At 39.5% G+C, this 20000-nt stretch overlaps 1 protein-coding gene across 1 annotated transcript in view; it reads right to left on the bottom strand.

Annotated features, from left to right (window-relative positions):
• LOC133549982 (uncharacterized) overlaps positions 1 to 20000 on the bottom strand; it is a 169820-nt gene that overhangs the window by 135202 nt on the left and 14618 nt on the right. Inside the window, exon 2 of the mRNA XM_061895941.1 lies at positions 12773 to 12804. Within this exon, the coding sequence (XP_061751925.1) occupies positions 12773 to 12804 (32 nt within the window). The remainder of the gene's footprint in view (positions 1 to 12772; positions 12805 to 20000) is intronic.

The raw sequence follows: 20000 nt of genomic DNA, 5'->3' as shown, positions 1-20000 counted from the left end.
ATATGTACAGTACGTTTTTATGTATGTTTGTACAGTGAATGTGTGTGTGGATGTATGTACCTAATGTGTGCGTGTATCAATGAATGTACGAATAATAGTGTTTGTATGTACAATACATTTGTCTCCCAGTATGTGCGGGAGCCAGAGTACGGCCCCAGCCACCCAGAGAGCCCAACCCAAAACAGCAGGTGCGGTGCCCAGGGAACATTGGACCACAGGCAGGCAGGCCTGTTTAATCACACTTACCTTTTTAAAATAGACACAACCTTTGTTTAATCACACTTGAAGTTTGGGTTAACAGTTTACAACTTCTTTCTAACAGTTAATTTCGGCTGTTTTGCGGACAAGTTTGTTGTAATCATTGTCTTTTGACAAGTTGGGCTTTCACACAGACATTCTGAAAACCGTAACAGTAAGTCTTTTAGCTATACGCCTGTATTATTTTTTTGTTGTTTTTTTTGCACAGAACCCAGAAAAACAGAATATTCTGCTTCTGCATAGAGGCGCGGGAGATGATACATCAGTGCCGGCGTCAGGTGTCATACTGTGACAATTGCTTTCAGCACAACAAGGCGGGAGAAGTGAGTCTCAAGTGTTAAACCTAAACCCCGTGTCTCGACTTTTCATTATTCCCGTTCACAGAGGACCCGTCCTGCTTCTATTACAACACTGATGTACTAGCTCGCAAGTCTTTGTATGACTTTGCACCCACATTTTTTGTTGGTGGTGTTTGATTGTTTGATTAATTGATTGATACTTTTATCAGTATATTGCACAGTACAGTACATATTCCGTACAATTGACCACTAAATGGTAACACCCGAATACGTTTTTCAACTTGTTTAACCTTCGTCTTGTGTTAGGGTCGGCACCGACCCGTTTTAGTTTTTAAATGCATAAAAGAACCACATACATTTATTTTTATGCATCAAGGCTTTTTGACTTTGTCAGGAACCTCTATTTCAACAAAATAAAACTTGTTTTTTTTGTTTCACTAAATTATAAAATGCTCTGGTTGAAATTATGACCTTGGTGTTAGGGTCGGTTTCGACCCAGTTAGAAAAATAAGACTATAAAGCACTAAGTAGAGCCAAAACTGAACACACTGACGGCCAGCTCCTCTCCCAATCTTGTGAGCTTTAGTGGATTCTCATTTTACCTTGTTATCCAGTACAAAAACAAACAAAATGTATGTGGTTCTTTTATGCATTTAAAAACTAAAATGTCCAAACATTTAAGGTCAATTCAGTATAGAGTTGTTACTATGTTAAAATTATTAAAATGAAAAAATAAATAAAACAAATTTATTTAAGAGATGTGTTCTAATACCCCTCAGTAATAGTCAGGTAACACAACAACCTTTTTTTTATTTATACGATTCTCTTGAGGTTCGTTTTACCATTTTTTTCAATTGAAATCGAGGGGTATACTGACAAAAAAAAGGCCCAATGGCCCACACCAAAAATATTAAAACCAATATTTTCATGGATAAGGAAACCTAACGAGGCAACCAAGAGATGAGAAACAAATTGGATGATAGATAATTGTGTTTAGTGTATTTTACAGCTGATTTAAGACATGGGTCAAAACCGACCCGTTAACATAAGAGATGGTAACAGAAAGCTAACACAAGAGGAAGGTTAAGTCGGGGTCCACGTTAATCAATTCATGGTACAAATATATACTATAATACACTCCTACAACGAACCTACACTTGCAAGCTCCAAGAGATGAAACTAGTTCTAAATAGTGATGCAACAATTAACCGGTTTTACTATTTACGACAATACTTTTTATATTTGTAATAAATGACTTCATAAAAATATAAATGTGTGATTATTATTAATGATATATACCGTTATGGGGCTAAGCAAGAAATCAACCCTGCAAATGAACCCTTAGTTGTTCAGACAACATGAGAACAAATACAGAAATTCTGCTCCTATCAAAGTCCAATGTTGCAATATTACAACATTTCTTTAAAAACATTTTTTTTTTTTTAACTCTTTAATTTTTTCCTCAAATGCCTCCTACAACCACATCTGAAAGGTCAAATATTTTTTTTTTAAAGTTTTTCTATATTTGGGTCTTACACGGTAAAAATCGTAATGATTATTTAGTCGCAAAGGCTCCACTATACAGACTACTGTATATTTCAGACCATAAGATGCAATGTCGGTGAACACTTCTGTTTGAGTTTATTTTCATACAAAAGTCGTTATTTAAAACACCTCCCAGTGGTCTACATAATATGTAATGTATGGAGCCAAAACACTGCCTGTAGGATTTGGTATCCCAAAAAATAATTGACGTTTTACTGAAAGTTGTAGTGGCACCAGAAGAAAAAAAAACTTGGCTTGGCATTGTTTTGCTGAAATAAGCTAACATTGCTTGAACATTTGTTGCTCCAAAACCTGCATGTACCTTTCTGTATTAATGGTGCCTTCACAGATGTGTAAGTTACCCATGCCTTGGGCACTAATACACCCCTATACCATCACAGATGCTGGCTTTTAAACTTTTCCGCCTAGAACAATCCGGATGGTTCTTTTCCTCTGTTCCGGAGGTCACAATGTCTACTGATTTCAAAAAACAATTTGACATGTGGACTTGTCAGACCACAGAAAACTTTTCCACTTTGCATCAGTCCGTCTTAGATGGGCTCAGGCCCAGCCAAGCTGGCGGCGTTTCTGGGTGTTGTTGATAAATGGCTTTGGCTTTGCATAGTAGAGTTTTAACTTGCACTTGCAGATATAAGGAGAAACTGTAGTTGCTGACAGTTGTTTTCTGAAGTGTTCCTGAGCCCAACACTGTCGATTTTTGATGCAGTATACTGTATATATAATATGTAAATATTACATACATGTTATATTTGATATTGTTACTACAGTACATTTTTAGTCTACTTTATACCTGCATTATCCTTTCCATCTTTACACTTTCTATCCTTTGTAACTGAGCTACTATGTAGAACAAGGGTCACCAACGTGGTGCAGGCGGGCAACACGTTGCCCGTAAGGACCAGATGAGTCGCCCGCTGGCCTGTTCTAAAAATAGCTCAAATAGCAGCACTTACCAGTGAGCTGCCTCTGTTTTTTTTGCATTTTATTTATTTACTAGCAAGCTGGTCTCGCTTTGCTCAACATTTTTAATTCTAAGAGAGACAAAACTCAAATCGAATTTGAAAATCCAAGATAATATTTTAAAGACTTTGTCTTCACTTGTTTAAATAAATTCATTTATTTTTTTACTTTGCTTCGTATATGTTTCAGAAAGACAATTTTAGAGAAAAAATACAACCTTAAAAATTATTTTAGGATTTTTAAACACATATACCTATTTACCTTTTAGATTCCTTCCTCTTCTTTCCTGAAAATGTAAATCAATGTTCAAGTACATACATTTTTTTTATTGTAAAGAATAATACAAACATTTTAATTTAATTCTTCATTTTAGCTTCTGTTTTTTTCGACAAAGAATATTTGTGAAATATTTCTTCAAACTTATTATGATTAGAATTAAAAAAAATATATTCTGGCAAATCTAGAAAATCTTTAGAATCAAATTTAAATCTTATTTCAAAGTCTTTTGAATTTATTTTAAAAATGTTGTCCTGGAAAATCTAGAAGAAATAATGATTTGTATCGGTTAGAAATGTAGCTTGGTCCAATTTGTTATATATTTTAACAAAGTGCAGATTGGATTTTAACCTATTTAAAACATGTCATCAAAACTCTAAAATTAATCTTAATCGGGAAAAAATACTAATGATGTTCCATAAATTTTTAATTTTTTCAAAAAGATTCGAATAAGCTATTTTTTCTCATTTGAATTTTGAAATTTAAAGAGTCAAAATCGAAGATAAACTATGTTTCAAAATTCAATTTTCATTTTTTTTCTGTTTTCTCCTCTTTTAAACCGTTCAATTAAGTGTTTTTTTTCATCATTTATTCTCTACAAAAAACCTTCCGTAAAAGGAAAAAAAAAAATGTACGATGGAATGACAGACAGAAATACCCATTTTTTTAATGGGTATATACATATAGATTCATTTATTTAAGGTAAATTTAGAAAATTGGCTATTTCTGGCAATTTTTTTAAGTGTGTATCAAACTGGTAGCACTTCGCATTAATCAGTACCCAAGAAGTAGCTCTTGGTTTCAAAAAGGTTGGTGACCCCGGATGTAGAACAATTTCCCTTGTGGATCATTAAAGTTTGTCTAAGTCTAATCCAAGGTCACGGGCATTCAATGTAATGTGCAGTGATTTTATCCAGATTCTCTGAACCTTTTGATGATATCACAGACCTTAGATGGTGAAATCCTTAAAATTTGGCAACAAATAAATACAAACATTGAAAAAATACAATATTTTTGGTGTTTGTTTTCGATGGCAATATTCACATTTTTGCACACTTTTATTGTTATTGTGTGTTTCAAAGGTTTTTATGATCGCTTCTCTTTTTTCACAATTTTTTTTTTTCTTTTTGTCTTTTTGTCCTGTCCAGCTACTTAAGAAAATCATTCTGTTGATGTAGATGCCCATATTTGCTGTACATATTTATTCTACAAAAGAAGTGTGGGATACAGCATCAGACAGGATACAGACTTCCACATTAGAGATGCGCGGATAGGCAATTATATCATCCGCAACCGCATAACCAAAGTCGTCATCCACCCGCCGACCACCCGAACCAACATTTAATCAGAACCGCAACCACCCGCCACCCGCCCGCTGAAATACATCAGAGGTCGGTCACCTTTACCACTTGCTGCTAGCGGGGTGTGTAAAATAGTCAGGATGTTTCATGGATACAAATGATTCTGGGTATTTGTTGTGTTGCGTTTATGCTGTGTTACTGGTAGGATGTTCTCCCAAAATGTGTCAATCTTGTTTGGTGTGGCTTCACAGCGTTGCGCATGTTACTAAGAGTGTTAAAATTGTTTATATCACAACCATTAGTGTACTCTGAGTCACCCAGTATGCCTTCCAGTCGTGTGCGTGTTGCTGCGGAAGCCACACACGACATGTTGCTGGACTGACAAACAGATCGTACATGCTGTAGAAGGCGACAAAGCCAATGCCTTCATAGCACGCCCTAATAGTTATTATCTGGGTGACTGCCGGCAGCCATTTTAGAGAATAATAGCGTCTCCTATTGTCTTCGTCGCTTTGTGACACGGGTCTTAAATGGCTCTTTGAATGGTAAAGGATACCGATCCCAGAACCATGTATTTGAAATATTTCCGGATGGTTCAACTGCCACCCGACCGAATCAAATTAAAATCAATTTTTTCGTCATGTCACCTGCCCGACCCGCGGTTTATCCGCGGACTCTGCGGATGAGACCGCAAACCGCGCATCTCTATTCCGCATACATTTTTATATATTTATATATATTTCGTAGTCGACATAGTCTTGAGACCGTCAAAATCTATAATCATTGCATCCCCACTTCCAAACCTTATGTATTTATTTGTTGATTTGGGGCACCAAAGCCCATTATACCACGCTCTGTAACTATCCTCAGTCCTTTCACAAAAGACAAGCAGATAATTGTTTCTCGAAAATGGAAGCTTGTCATAGTCAAATAACTTTGTGGCGCTACCTTTTTAAAAAAATGCATATTTTATTGGGCTATAAAACATCCTCCATGTTTTTCCCTTGAGATGTTTCCTACTACACATCGCCACCTCCACTTGCTGTTGTTTTGTCGGCGTGAGATGATCTCAATTTAGTTGGCATCGATCCGGTTCGGCCTACAAGTGAGCAGCAAAACAGCCCCTGGTGATAAGCTTTGGTTTATTATCCATGGCAAGAATCATTTGAGAGAAGTGTGGAGGGACGGCTCTCAGCTTGTTGCTGCTGCCAGACGTTTGTTGGAGCTGATGATTTGTTTGGACAGCCTTCAATACAATCAAGTGTTTAGCCAACAAATTAAACCAGTTTGTCATCAACCCTTTAACATACAGAGAGGGAATTCCTTACTGGGATTAATTACCCTTTTAATTCTCTTACTGAGTTATTTTACATTACATATGCACACAATCTTTTGTATATGATCATATTTTCTGTAACTGCACAAGGTCCCAGGATGTTATACTTACTGTACAGCACATCTGTCAAACTCAAAGGTCGAATGTCAGATCTGTCCTGCCACTTCATTCTATGTGACCTCACCACTTTGTTCTATGGGCCTGGTACTTGATTCTATGTGACCTGCCTCATTGATCTATGTGGCCCCGAAACTTAATCCGATGTGACTTCACCACTTCATTCTAAATTTCCCACTACTTAATGCTATGTAACCCTGTCACTTAATTCTACGTGGCCCCATCAGTTCATGTGGCCCCGCCACTTAATTTCGATGTGGCTTCACCACTTCATTCTAAGTTTACCACTACTTAATTTTATTTGGGACAATTCATTCTTAGGTGACTCTGTATTTTAATTCTATGCAGTTCTCCACTGCATTCTATGTGACCTGTCGCATTGATCTATGTGGCCCCACCACTTCATTCTAAGTTTCCCACTACTTAATTCTATGTGGCCCCATCAGTTAATTCCAAGTGACCCGTCACTTAATTGTATGTGGCTCTGTCACTTAATTGTATGTGGCCCCGTCACTTAATTCTACGTGGCCCCATCAGTTAATTCTATGTGGCCTTATCAGTTCATTCTATGTGGCCCCGCCAGTTTGTGCTATGTGGCCCCGTCACTTAATTCTATGTGGCCCCATCAGTTCATTCTATGTGTCCCTGCCTCTTGTGCTACGCGGCCCCGCCACTTTGTGCTATGTGGCCCTGCCACTTAATTGTATGTGGCCCCGCCACTTAATTGTATGTGGCCCCGTCAACTAGTTGTACGTGGCTTCACCTCTTAACTATATGTGGCCCGTCACTTAATTGTATGTGGCTTCACCACTTAATTGTATGTGGCCCTGTCACTTAATTATATGTGGCCCCGTCACTTAATTGTATGAGGCCCCGTCACTTAATTGTACGTGGCTTCACCACTTAATTATATGTGGCTTCACCACTTAATTGTATGTGGCTTCACCACTTAATTGTATGTGGCCCCGTCAACTAATTGTACGTGGCTTCACCTCTTAACTATATGTGGCCCGTCACTTAATTGTACGTGGCTTCACCACTTAATTGTATGTGGCCCTGTCACTTAATTATATGTGGCCCCGTCACTTAATTGTACGTGGCTTCACCACTTAATTATATGTGGCCCCGTCACTTAATTATATGTGGCCCCGTCACTTAATTGTATGTGGCTTCACCACTTAATTGTATGTGGCCCCGTCACTTAATAATACGTGGCCCCTTCACCTAATTGTATGTGGCCCCGCCACTTAAGTGTATGTGGCCCCATCACTTAATTGTACGTGGCTTCACCACTTAATTACTTTTTATTTTTATTCTTTGTGTAATATTTTCTATTTTATTTCCATTTATACCCCCATTATTTACTTCTTTTTGCACTTGTGTGACCTGAATTGTTATTCTTATTGTTGCTTTTTATTTTTTTTCTTATTGTAATATTTTCTATTTTATTTCCATTTATACCCCATTATTTACTTCTTTTTGCACTTGTGCGACCTGAGTTTTTATTCCTATTGTTGCTTTTTATTTTTATTCTTATTGTAATATTTTCCATTTTATTTCCGTTTATACCCCCATTATTTACTTTTTAAATTTGATATCAATTTTGTTCACTGCTGCAGGTGTTTTAAATTTTCCTGAGGGAACTCTCCTGAAGGAATCAAAGTTCTATATCTCTCTAAGTGCAATACATGATGTGGTTAGGTGTGCAGAACACCTCGATAAAAGAGGCTAGCCAATCTGGAACCACTGTACTAGTTATCTTAACATCCCTCAGTGTTGCGTTTTAAGTTGTAAGTGCTATGTTTTAAGTTGTTCCAGTGCTTAACTACTTTTTACACTTGCACGGCCAATAACAAAAACACGAATCATTGCATACATTATTAGAGCGACATCTTAGTGTTTTATCACTTGATTTCCAGTGGTTTGTTTTATGTTTGTATGACACTTAAGAAACGTAAACTGTTATTTAACCGTTTTATGAACTTCTACAAGAACATTTGTTTCAAAATCCTTGCAATTTTGACGCCGACTAGCGTATTTGTTTCCACTTCAATTGAATTCATTGCCAAGAGTGCAAGTTTTATCCACATAACGCACACGCAATAAGGATAATGTACAAGATTTTTAAAGTTAACACTTTTTAATTTCAGGATCCAGGTTTTACTTTAAGTACATGAGAATACCATCTGATAATCGAACTCCAGAATTTTTTTTTTATCTCAGTGCATAGCAAAAATTCGTGTGCATCTATTACACAGGGGGGAAGTTATGGGAAAGATTTTATGCAACCTAACCTTGGAGTAGTCTAACCTGTGTATAACTTTGAATGGAATCAATTGCAACCTAGCATTGACTGAGCAATGGTGAATGTCATTGAAGGCTTGTTCCCATATCATCTTAGATAGTGATGTTGAGATACTCTTCCCACGGTTGTTTGAATTTAATACCAGCCTGTGCATGTTTGTGTGAGGGGGGGGAAAAACCAGGCATGTGATTTTTCCGTCTAAAGTCGGAATTCCGTCTTTTTTAATCTCTGGGGGAAAAAAATAAACTACGGCCATTTTTGGTCGATATGTTCCTTGTGACCAATCAGGACATCTGTTATGAATGATGACGTTATCACCGCCATTTTCCAAATGTAAACGATGTCGGTTCATGAGAGAAAGGAGGCTTCACGAGTAAAAGAAATTGATAAACATGTCAAAAATAAGTTTCGATTGGACTGGGGATAGGTTGATCGGCAACACTAAAGTGGCCCTAGTGCGTGAATTTGAGTGTGAATGTTGTCTGTCTATCTGTGTTGGCCCTGCGATGAGGTGGTGACTTGTCCAGGGTGTATGCTGTCTTCCGCCCGATTGTAGCTGAGATAGGCGCCAGCGCCCCCCGCGACCCCAAAAGGGAATAAGCGGTAGAACATGGATGGATGGATGGGACTAGATGAAAAGGGAAATCACTGATACTGTTGGGAAGAAGGAAGTTATGACTTGGTTCGGCGATTTTATTCGGAAAATCGATCGTTCCGGAAAAGTTTTGCTCACGTGGTGTCATGATAATATTGACTATGGATTACGAGGTTTCAAGGCTTTGGAAGTACATGCGAAACGCCAAAAACATATGAAACAACTTGAAGCAAGGAAAACAAAGTTTTCACTAGCAGGTACTTTTGGATGTCAATTGAAAGTGAGCAAACCTTACAGACTTCATTTTTTGTTTACATCGAGAGGAAAGATCCACCCAAACAACCCACTTCAGTTGCAGACAGGGTAGTTAATAATGAGGTAAGCTAAAAAAATATTTGCTTGCGAAATACGCACGTTTGTTTTAAATATTAACCAATTATTTCTTTGCCAAATATAAATGTTTTTTTCTAAAAATAAAAAGCCACGTGAAAATATATTGTGAAATTACAGAAATTCAAAGGGTCGCATTATTGATTCCAGTTAACAATTTATTTGAAATAAATTTGCATATAATATTAGAGGCAGAAGTTGGCAGTGAAATCCAAAAAAGCTACAAAAGCAGAGACCGAAAGGAAAATGCAGCCTGCTCAAAAAATTTGCAAGGAAAGCTCATGTTAGGGCTCTCCGAGCAAGTAAATGTGTGAAGTGAACTGAAGTAATGTGGTAATACTGTAGATAAACTGTAGATAATAACACTGATCAATGTGACACCTGTGGATGTGAAATGAAAGCAAGATGTAAATATTAGTGACTAAACACTGTCGGGACTGAACCATATACAGTCATTCATTACGATAATTGGGGTATGTATGTTCTATTAATGATGTTTTCATGTCTTTAAACACTAAAATATTTTTTCTTCAAATGGTGCTGTTTTTGTTAATTTTAGCATGTTAATTGGTGAAAAACCAGGAGCTTCGGGGGGCGTTGTCCCCCCACCAGGGCACCTTCGTCCCCCAGACCCCCGGAAATTTTTTTCAGCCTTTTTTCTTGTGGTCAAATCACATGCCTGAAAAACACACCAATTTTGAAATCAAGCCCTTTGCTTCTGGCCAGTAAAACAGGAGCCTTGAGAAAGAATTTTCCTCTGGGAGGGAATTAGATATTGAGATATTTTGTCTTATGTAATGACGTAACTGTAAATACCTAAAAAGTTTGACTTCGGCAGGTTGTATTTTTATTTTTTTTGCAACATTTCAAATGAACAGAGACTCTTAACATGAAGATCAATACGCCAATACGAGTGTTTTCTTCACAAGTGGGGGTGGTGAAAGCAATTCACTCCAACATGTCATGAAGGTGCAATTTGACATGCACCTGAAGGAAACATTTAGAGCAGGGGTGTCCAAAGTTTTTCCACTGAGGGCCACACACAGAAAAATTAAACCATGCGTGGGCCGTTGTGATATTTTTCGTTTTCAAACCATAACAAAAAAAGGATTCTTTTTTTTTTTTTTATACCTTTTAGGACTCCCTGGGACCATAGAGGGTCTCCGTCATTAACATGTTAAAAATAAGTCAAATTATTTTTTTTATTTTTTATGTAACTCTTACAGTAAATCTCTATATCAACTTCAGGTTGATATAAAGTTAAAAAAAAAAGGATTTATGCCTTTTCAGTCAAAGACAACTTTGTTTTTTATATAATATTTGTAAAAAAGAAATATATGCAGTATTTCCCCCATTGCCCAAAACATTCAGAAAGCAATGTTTGATCTGAAGTAATTGGAGCCCTAAAAAGATCAATAATGCAGGACACCATTGATTTAAATGTATTATTATTTCTGAGTAATCACGGTGAAAAATCAAACAAAATCCCACTAAATATATTTGGGATCCCAAAGGTCCCCCACTTATGTTCTTATGCTATCTGAACTCACTATGTTCTCTGCTGGCTGTACATATCCTACTAAGTAAGACCTACACTGTTTCAATGTCCATTTCTCTGTTGATGCAATTGTTGATGACTAAAGTACTGATATCAACCAAAGCTCCTCATCCCACCCTCCGGATTGTAAATAATTCAATGTATACACTATGATGATTAATCTATGTGATGACTGTATTATGCTGATAGTATATATTTGTACCATGAATTGATTAACTTGGACCCGACTTAAACAAGTTGAAAAACGTATTCGGGTGTTACCATTTAGTGGTTAATTGTACGGAATATGTACTGAACTGTGCAATCTACTAATAAAAGTTTCAATCAATCAATAAAGTGATACGTTTTTATTATTTGTTTTACTTTCAACACTTAAGTTACGAGATCAACTTCAGATATCGGTCGATTTTACGTTTGAACTATTATTTTGTTTGTTTTATGCTCTTTTGTCAAAGAAAACACTTTTTAAATGGCAACCGCACAATATATGCACATAATATTTTCCCCATAAAACATTATAAAGTGAAAAATTTGAAGTAATTGGAGTCTTGAATAGGTCAATAAATCATTTTAATTAATTAATTTATTTTTTAACTTTTTTTTTTTTTTTTAGCATTGGCAATACGAGGGACGGCAGGGCGCAGTGTGAGAGTGGCCATGCGCAACCCGAGGGTCCCTGGTTCAATCCCCACCTAGTACCAACCTCGTCACGTCCATTGTGTCCTTGAGCAAGACACTTCACCTTTGCTCCTGATGAGTGCTGGTTGGTGCCTTGCATGGCAGCTCCCTCCATCAGTGTGTGAATGTGTGTGTGAATGGGTAAATGTGGAAGTAGTGTCAAAGCGCTTTGAGTACCTTGAAGGTAGAAAAGCGCTATACAAGTACAACCCATTAATCTATTTATTTAAGAGCAAAATATCCATCCATCCATTTTACTACCGCTTATTCCCTTTTGGGGTCACGGGGGGCGCTGGCGCCTATCTCAGCTACAAAAAAAAAAAAAAAAAATGGAATAAAGAAAGACAAAAGAAAAACTAACAGCCTGCATGGCAGCTTTGTGTCAACATTGCAACTTTTCTCCGTTAGATTTCACCTCCTTCTACTTTTTTTTTATAGTGTTTTTTTGGGGGTTTTTTGGCAATAGGATTTCCAGAATGTGTGGTGGGCCACTAAAAAATTAGCTGTGGGCCGCACTTTGGACACCCCTGATTTAGAAGAATTTTGACAGATTTTTCTGAAGCCTTTTTTTCCTTTCCGCTCCACAAAACGATAACACCACCGATTCCTTCTTTGGCTGAGTTTGGCTCACTTTTGAATTTAGCCCGGCGTAGAAATACGAGAGTAAATCTAAGCATAGGATGTTCATTTAGGTACGCTCTTCCATGCGGTACAGTAGTCGCTTGCTGCAGAGATCACACTGACAATAGCATGTTTTTATATTCTACACACACACACACACACACACACACACACACACTGCACTGCTGAATATACAGCCATGCAACACATGGCCAGAACTGCTGCAATAGTCATCATGGTCCAAGCAAGTGTGTAGGAAGCTGGGCATGCCTTACCGTCTATGCGCCTTTCGCTTCATGTCCGCCACATGTGCATCCCTCCGGAGAAGCATGCATTTTGGGAAAAGCCTCCTCTCATACTGACTGTCATGCACGCGAGCGGAGTGAAAGCGAGGGAGCGGGGGTGTTGAATGGAAAGATGTGTACGAGAAAGGGAGGGCTAGTGATGGAGAGGAGAAGAAGTAGAGAGAGAAAGAGAGGGAGGGAGAGTAGCAGGTAGGGGAAGTGACTAACCTCATGTCATGTTGCATCTCTCCATCAGAATCCTGGAGGGAAGGTAAAAGAAGAGGGGCGGGGCAAATTATTACATTTATTTATCTATAGGTTTGGACCCAGGCTGCAAATGTACCAAGCAAACACAGGGCCGGTATTTCTGGTACTGATTTTTTTTTTCTTGATATTTTTCAATATCTTTTTTTTTTTGGTAACACTTTAGTATGGGGAACATATTCACCATTAATTAGTTTCTTATTAACATGAAAATTACTAACATATTGGCTCTTAATGAGTAATTATTAAGTACTTATGAATGCCTTATTCTGCATGGCCTTATTATACAAGCAGTAAGCCATTAACTAAGGGTCTTCCCTCAATAAGGTTAGGGTACTTAGAATATGTTCCTCTATTCTCCAAATAACTCTAAATCAAGTTTTTGTTACTTAGAATATTTCCCGTACTAAAGTATTACCTTTTTTTTTTTTTTCTTTTTTTTTGGGAAAATCAACCCAACAAGACACTACACAATATTCCAATTCCAAAACCAAACCCGGCCTGGCAACATTCAGAATAGCAATCAACAGCATACTTGCCAACCCTCCCGGATTTTCCGGGAGACTACCGAAATTCAGCGCCCCTCCCAGAAGAAATTTTCTCCCGAAAATCTCCCGAAATTCAGCGGACCTGAGTGGGGCCAGCCCGTTTTCACGCCCGCTTTTCCGCTCTATAAACAGCTTGCCTGCCCAATCACGTTACAACATCTACGGATTTTAATAAAGGAAGTTACAGCCATGGCGACGCCGTTTGTAATAGAGTGATTCTATGTTGTCTGTCGCCATCTCCTGGTAAATATTGGCTATAGCGTTATGGGGTTGCTTTTTGATTGGCCAACGATTTATGTGGTGTTGCGCACCTGACGGCAAGTGACTCTCGCCAGTACGCAAATGGCAGAACAAAGTTTACTCAAATAGTGAAAGGTAAGTGTTGTTGGTTTTATTTTAGTAACCAGCAAGCACAGTACAGTTACTAGAACTGTGTTTGTATTAGTGTATTTGATAGGTGCCATCTGAAATTCAACTATTTATTTTATATATATATATATATATAATATATATATATATATATATATATATATATATGAAATACTGAAGTTGGTGAATTATACTCCCCTCTTAACCACGCCACCCGCCCCAACCACACCCTCCCACCCCCAACTCCCCACCTCCTGAAATCGGAGGTCTCAAGGTTGGCAAGTATGATCAACAGAACAATTGAGAGAACAAACAAACATGAAACAAAATAATCCAAAAAGTAGTCAAACAAAAACGAATATTAACAACAGTATCGATATTAATAACAATTCACAGCAATGATTAGAAATCCCTCATTGACATAATCATTACAGCAATTTATATTAAAAAAATACAAACATTGAAAAAAAGAACAATATTGTTACAGTGGCTTACACTTGCAACACATTGTCTGCCCAAAGATTGTTAGTTTGTGAGTTCAAACCCCGATCGAGTCATATCAAAGACTATAAAAGCGGGACCCATTACCTCCCTGTTTGGCACTCAGCATCTAAGGTTGGTATTGGGGGTTAAATCACCAAAAATGATTCCTGGGTGTGGCCACCGCTGTTCCTCACTGCTCCCCTCACCTCCCAGGGGGTGGTACAAGGGGGATGGGTCAAATGCAGGGAATAATTTCGCCATACCTAATGTGTAACAATCATTTGTACTTTAACTTTTTTTTCAACATCTCATAATCTGGACAACACACTGTGTCCAATATTTTCCACAAAGATTTAAGTCATCCATCCATCCATCCATCTTCTTCCGCTTATCCGAGGTCGGGTCACGGGGGCAACAGCCTAAGCAGGGAAACCCAGACTTCCCTTTCCCCAGCCACTTTGTCTAGCTCTTCCCGGGGGATCCCGAGGCATTCCCAGGCCAGCCGGGAGACACATTGTCTTCCCAACGTGTCCTGGGTCTTCCCCGTGGCCTCCTACCAATTGGACTTGCCCTAAACACCTCTCTAGGGAGGCGTTCGGGTGGCATCCTGACCAGATGCCCGAACCACTTCATCTGGCTCCTCTCGATGTGGAGGAGCAGCGGCTTTACTTTGAGTTCCTCCCGGATGACAGAGCTTCTCACCCTATCTCTAAGGGAGAGCCCCGCCACCCGGCGGAGGAAACTCATTTCGGCCGCTTGTACCCGTGATCTTATCCTTTCGGTCATGACCCAAAGCTCATGACCATAGGTGAGGATGGGAATGTAGATCGACCGGTAAATTGAGAGCTTTGCCTTCTGGGTCAGCTCTTTCTTCACCACAACGGATCGATACAACGTCCGCATTACTGAAGACGCCGCACCGATCCGCCTGTCGCTCTCACGATCCACTCTTCCCCCACTCGTGAACAATACTCCTAGGTACTTGAACTCCTCCACTTGGGGCAGGGTCTCCTCCCCAACCCGGAGATGGCACTCCACCCTTTTCCGGGCGAGAACCATGGACTCGGACTTGGAGGTGCTGATTCTCATTCCGGTCGCTTCACACTCAGCTGCAAACCGATCCAGTGATTCAGTGATTTAATTCATATTTTAGGTTAATTTAGTAGTTATAACAAATTTAAATAATGGATCCCATATTCCAATTTACGACTCATTATTTTTTTCTCAACTAAATGCAGTTTTTTCTACCGATATCATTTCCATAGCTTGTGTATACCAGTCAGTATGAGTTGGACTATCAACATCTATCAATTTTTTTTTTAGCATTACCCTTTTGTGTTATGATGCATATTGAAAGAAATGCATTTTTACTCTTTGATGACAACTTCAAGTTACTAAATTGATGCAGATCACCAAGAATATCAGTTTCCAGTGTCAATATCCTCAAAGATTCACTGTTAATTTGCCGATCATGTTTCAAGTCAGAATAAAACACAAAAGGGGGAAGGATGAAATAAAATATCAACACTTATTTGTGAACAAGTCAACAATGCAGGAGAAGTAAAGCAATTACTCCCATAAGAAATACATTCGGGCCTCAATATACCAGTTCAATCGGTTCAGTGATGGAGCTCTTCATTCAAAACACTTATTAAATCCTTGACAGGAAACCAATGCACTTCCACAATTGTGTAATTCTAAAAAAAACTTAACATTCTTGATCTGGATAGCTACCAGATCTTTATGGACTCTTGTCTCATCTACAAAGTTTGAAATGCTTTGCTTCCCTACCATTACATGCATTCATTCAGAGAAACGGCGAAGGACGGAGAACTGGGGCAATGATTGCAATACACCAAGACGTAGAACAAAATTTGGTCAAATGGAAACCTCCGTAAAAGGAACGCAATCCTGGAATAAGTTGCCCCCACACACAAGAGACTGTGAAAACTGTCCACTTTTCCCCCCAAAAAACAAAAAACTTAAACACTGGCTAAAAATAGATCAGACATGCACCCATTAAACCATTAAACACTGTTTCCAGACTCCAACCCATCCTAGTGGGCTTCTGGCCAGCGTATTTGAAGCTGTGAGGGAAATGTCTGTCCTGGCCTATTGTCTTGTGATTGTGTATTGCAACGGCTGGTCTTGTCTCTTTTATGAGGTCTTATTTATTTGGTTCTTATTTCTGTCATTGTGGTTTTTAAAGTCTCATGTGTCTCACTGTGTGATTTTGGAAACCTGCCTTGGGCATACTTGCCAACCTTGAGACCTCCGATTTCGGGAGGTGGGGGTCGGGGGTGGGGCAGGGGGGCGCGGTTGGGAGTGGGGGGGTGTGGTTGGGGGCGTGGTTAAGAGGGGAGGAGTATATTTACAGCTAGATTCATAGATTTAGCAAGTCAAGTATTTCATATATATAATAAATACTTGAATTTATCCATCCATCCATCCATCCATTTTCTATCGCTTATTCCCTTTCGGGGTCGCGGGGGGCGCTGGCTCCTATCTCAACTACAATCGGGCGGAAGGCAGGGTACACCCTGGACAAGTCGCCACCTCATCGCAGGGCCAACACAGATAGACAGACAACATTCACACTCACATTCACACACTAGGGCCAATTTTAGTGTTGCCAATCAACCTATCCCCAGGTGCATGTCTTTGGAAGTGGGAGGAAGCCGGAATACCCGGAGGGAACCCACGCATTCACGGGGAGAACATGCAAACTCCACACAGAAAGATCCCGAGCCTGGATTTGAACCCAGGACTGCAGGACCTTCGTATTGTGAGAAAGACACACTAACTCCTCTGCCACCGTGAAGCCCTACTTGAATTTCAGTGTTCATTTATTTACACAATTACACACACACACATAACACTCATCTACTCATTGTTGAGTTGAGGGTTGAATATTCCATCCTTGTTTTTCTAACCATATGCATGCACACTAGATGGCAGTATTGTCCTGTTTAAGAGTGTCACAACACATTGCTGTTTGGCCGACGAACTGCTTTTAGTTAGACTAATTCGGACTGCTCTTGTTGTGTGTTGTTTTACCGCGCTGGGAGGACGATAATGAAACCGCCTAACAATAAACCCACATAAGAAACCAAGAACTCGCCCTCGATCATTCTACAGTTATAACGTCATTGGGCAGACACGCTCTTTGTACACGTCACTCAGGTCCGCACGGAGCTGGAGGAAGCGTGGCCTCCAGCTCCGCCATAATTTCGGGAGATTTCCTGGAGAAAATTTGTCCCGGGAGGTTTTCGGGAGAGGCGCTGAATTTCGGGAGTCTCCTGGAAAATCCAGGAGGGTTGGCAAGTATGGCCTTGGGACTATGGCTGAAAATTAGTATTTATGTTAAGTCCGGCACATTTACACTGTTTATTCATTCATCCATCCATCTATCTTCTTCCACTTATCCGAGGTCGGGTTGTGGGGGCAGCAGCCTAAGCAGGGAAGCCCAGACTTCCCTCTCCCCAGCCCCTTTGTCCAGCTCCTCCCGGGGGATCCCGTGGCGTTCCCAGGCCAGCCGGGAGACATAGTCTTCCCAACGTGTCCTGGGCCTTCCCCGTGGCCTGCTACCAGTCAGACGTGTCCTATACACCTCCCTACGGAGGTTTTCGGGTGGCATCCTGACCAGATGCCCGAAACGCTTCATCTGGGTCCTCTCAATGTGGAGGAGCAGCGGCTTTACTTTGAGCTCCTCCCGGATGGCAGAGCTTCTCACCCTATCTCTAAGGGAGAGCCCCGCCACCCGGCGGAGGAAACTCATTTCGGCTGCTTGTACCCGTGATCTTATCCTTTCAGTCATAACCCAAAGCTCATGACCATAGGTGAGGATGGGAATGTATATCGACCGGTAACATTGAGAGGTTTGCCTTCCGGCTCAGCTCCTTCTTCACCACAACGGATCAATACAGCGTCCGCATTACTGAAGACGCCGCACCGATCCGCCTGTCGATCTCACCATCCATTCTTCCCTCACTCGTGAACAAGACTCCGAGGTACTTGAACTCTTCCACTCCACCCTTTTCCAGGCTGTTTATTCAAGTGTTGATTAATGTGCACTGTCCCAATTAAATAAATGAAATTTAGAAAAATAAAGTATCTCTAACCGTTGTCTCCCATTGAAATTAATTGAAATACATTTAATTGGGAATAAGCGGTAGAAAATGGATGGATGGATTAATTGGTGCTTCCCTGGCCCCAAACATCAAAATTTTAACATGTGACAGGCCTTTTAAAAAGAAACAAACATTTTTTTTAATTGAAACATTTTATGAAAAAAAAAACAATATTATAGAATGTATTATATACACCTACAATATTGTTATGAAGTAATGTAACAATAATGTACAAAATGTATCTTGGAGAGTGAACTTCTACAGTATCTTTGTCAAACACATCAGTAGCCTTTCCATATTTTCATGTATAAATGTCCGTCGTTTAAATGAATCTTTCCTAACCACAGTCCTTGAGCCCATGGTGGGGACCTCAAGCGAACCCCTAAGGGGCCGCCAAAAAATATCGGTTTCCCAGCTATAGTCCGTATGGGCCACAACAGTACTGTACCGGTACTGTAATACACTTTTCCACCACTTGTGGCAGTAATGACGATCTCAAACAAACATAAGTCTGGAACTAAAGTCATAGAGAAGTTTCTTAAGCGCAAAAACTTATGACTAAAACGGTGGCGCTGTGTTTTCATTTGCACTTCAATTGTTTTGACAGTTTAGAAATATATATTATATTTAGTTAATGTTTTAGCACTGCATATTTGTAAGTAAATGTATTTTAATCAGTTTTTATAATTCCCTTCTTATTTTTCTAATCAGCCGAACCTAAGCTTAAGGTTTATGTGGTCATTGATAATAAATATTCACATGGTTTCATATCTCTTAGCTTGTAAACTGTAAAAAGGTTAGATGTAATTATCAAATAGGATTAAAATCAAGAGTTAGATTACTAATTCAGTGTCAATATTCGAGTGGGTCCCAGGCTTCTCTGTGGTGGAAAAGTTGGACCTTGACCTTAAAAAGATTAGGAACCCTTGGTTTTGATATTATTTATACATTCTTGGCTGGCGTTTGACTCATTCTGCCTAAATATGGCGCAGTCTAGCAACGATATGCTCGATCATATTTTTCATAATTTCTTTTTTTAATTAATGTTCATCTTTAACTAGTGTGGCATTTGCCACGCCAACTAATAGTGGGGATGCATGTCATTAAAATGTTTGCTTGCAATTTGAAGCATAACAATTAGCCGAGAGACAGTTCTTTTCTCCAAACACTCTTAAAGGGGCCCTCTTTTGCAAAACGTTTTCTTACCTATTGGTACCTGCCGGTGTGTATTTGGGATCTGCATAAGTCCCGAAAATTTTAAATCAAACCGTGGAGTCATTGCGGAGATATTCATAAAATCTTATCGGTTTAGCTCGGTTGGTAGAGCGGCCGTACCAGCAACTTGACAACTTGAGGGTTGCAGGTTCGATTCCCACGTCCGCCTTCCTAGTCACTGCCGTTGTGTCCTTGGGCAAGACACTTTACCCACCTGCTCCCAGTGCCACCCACACTGGTTTGAATGTAACTTAGATATTGGGTTTCACTATGTAAAGCGCTTTGAGTCACTAGAGAAAAAGCGCTATATAAATATAATTCACACATCACAATTCACATCTTCCCTCCTACTTCAGCCAAACGAGCTGTTTGGAATTACAAATTGCCAAAAACGTTAGCGGGCTATGCATATACGGTGTAAGTGTACGCAACGGGCGTTGCGCGCTT

The sequence above is a fragment of the Nerophis ophidion genome, linkage group LG03 (genome assembly GCF_033978795.1).
Source record: "Nerophis ophidion isolate RoL-2023_Sa linkage group LG03, RoL_Noph_v1.0, whole genome shotgun sequence".
NCBI classification, from domain to species: domain Eukaryota; kingdom Metazoa; phylum Chordata; class Actinopteri; order Syngnathiformes; family Syngnathidae; genus Nerophis; species Nerophis ophidion.
Note: the sequence above shows the minus strand (reverse complement) of the source record. Positions and strands in the feature narration are given on the sequence as shown.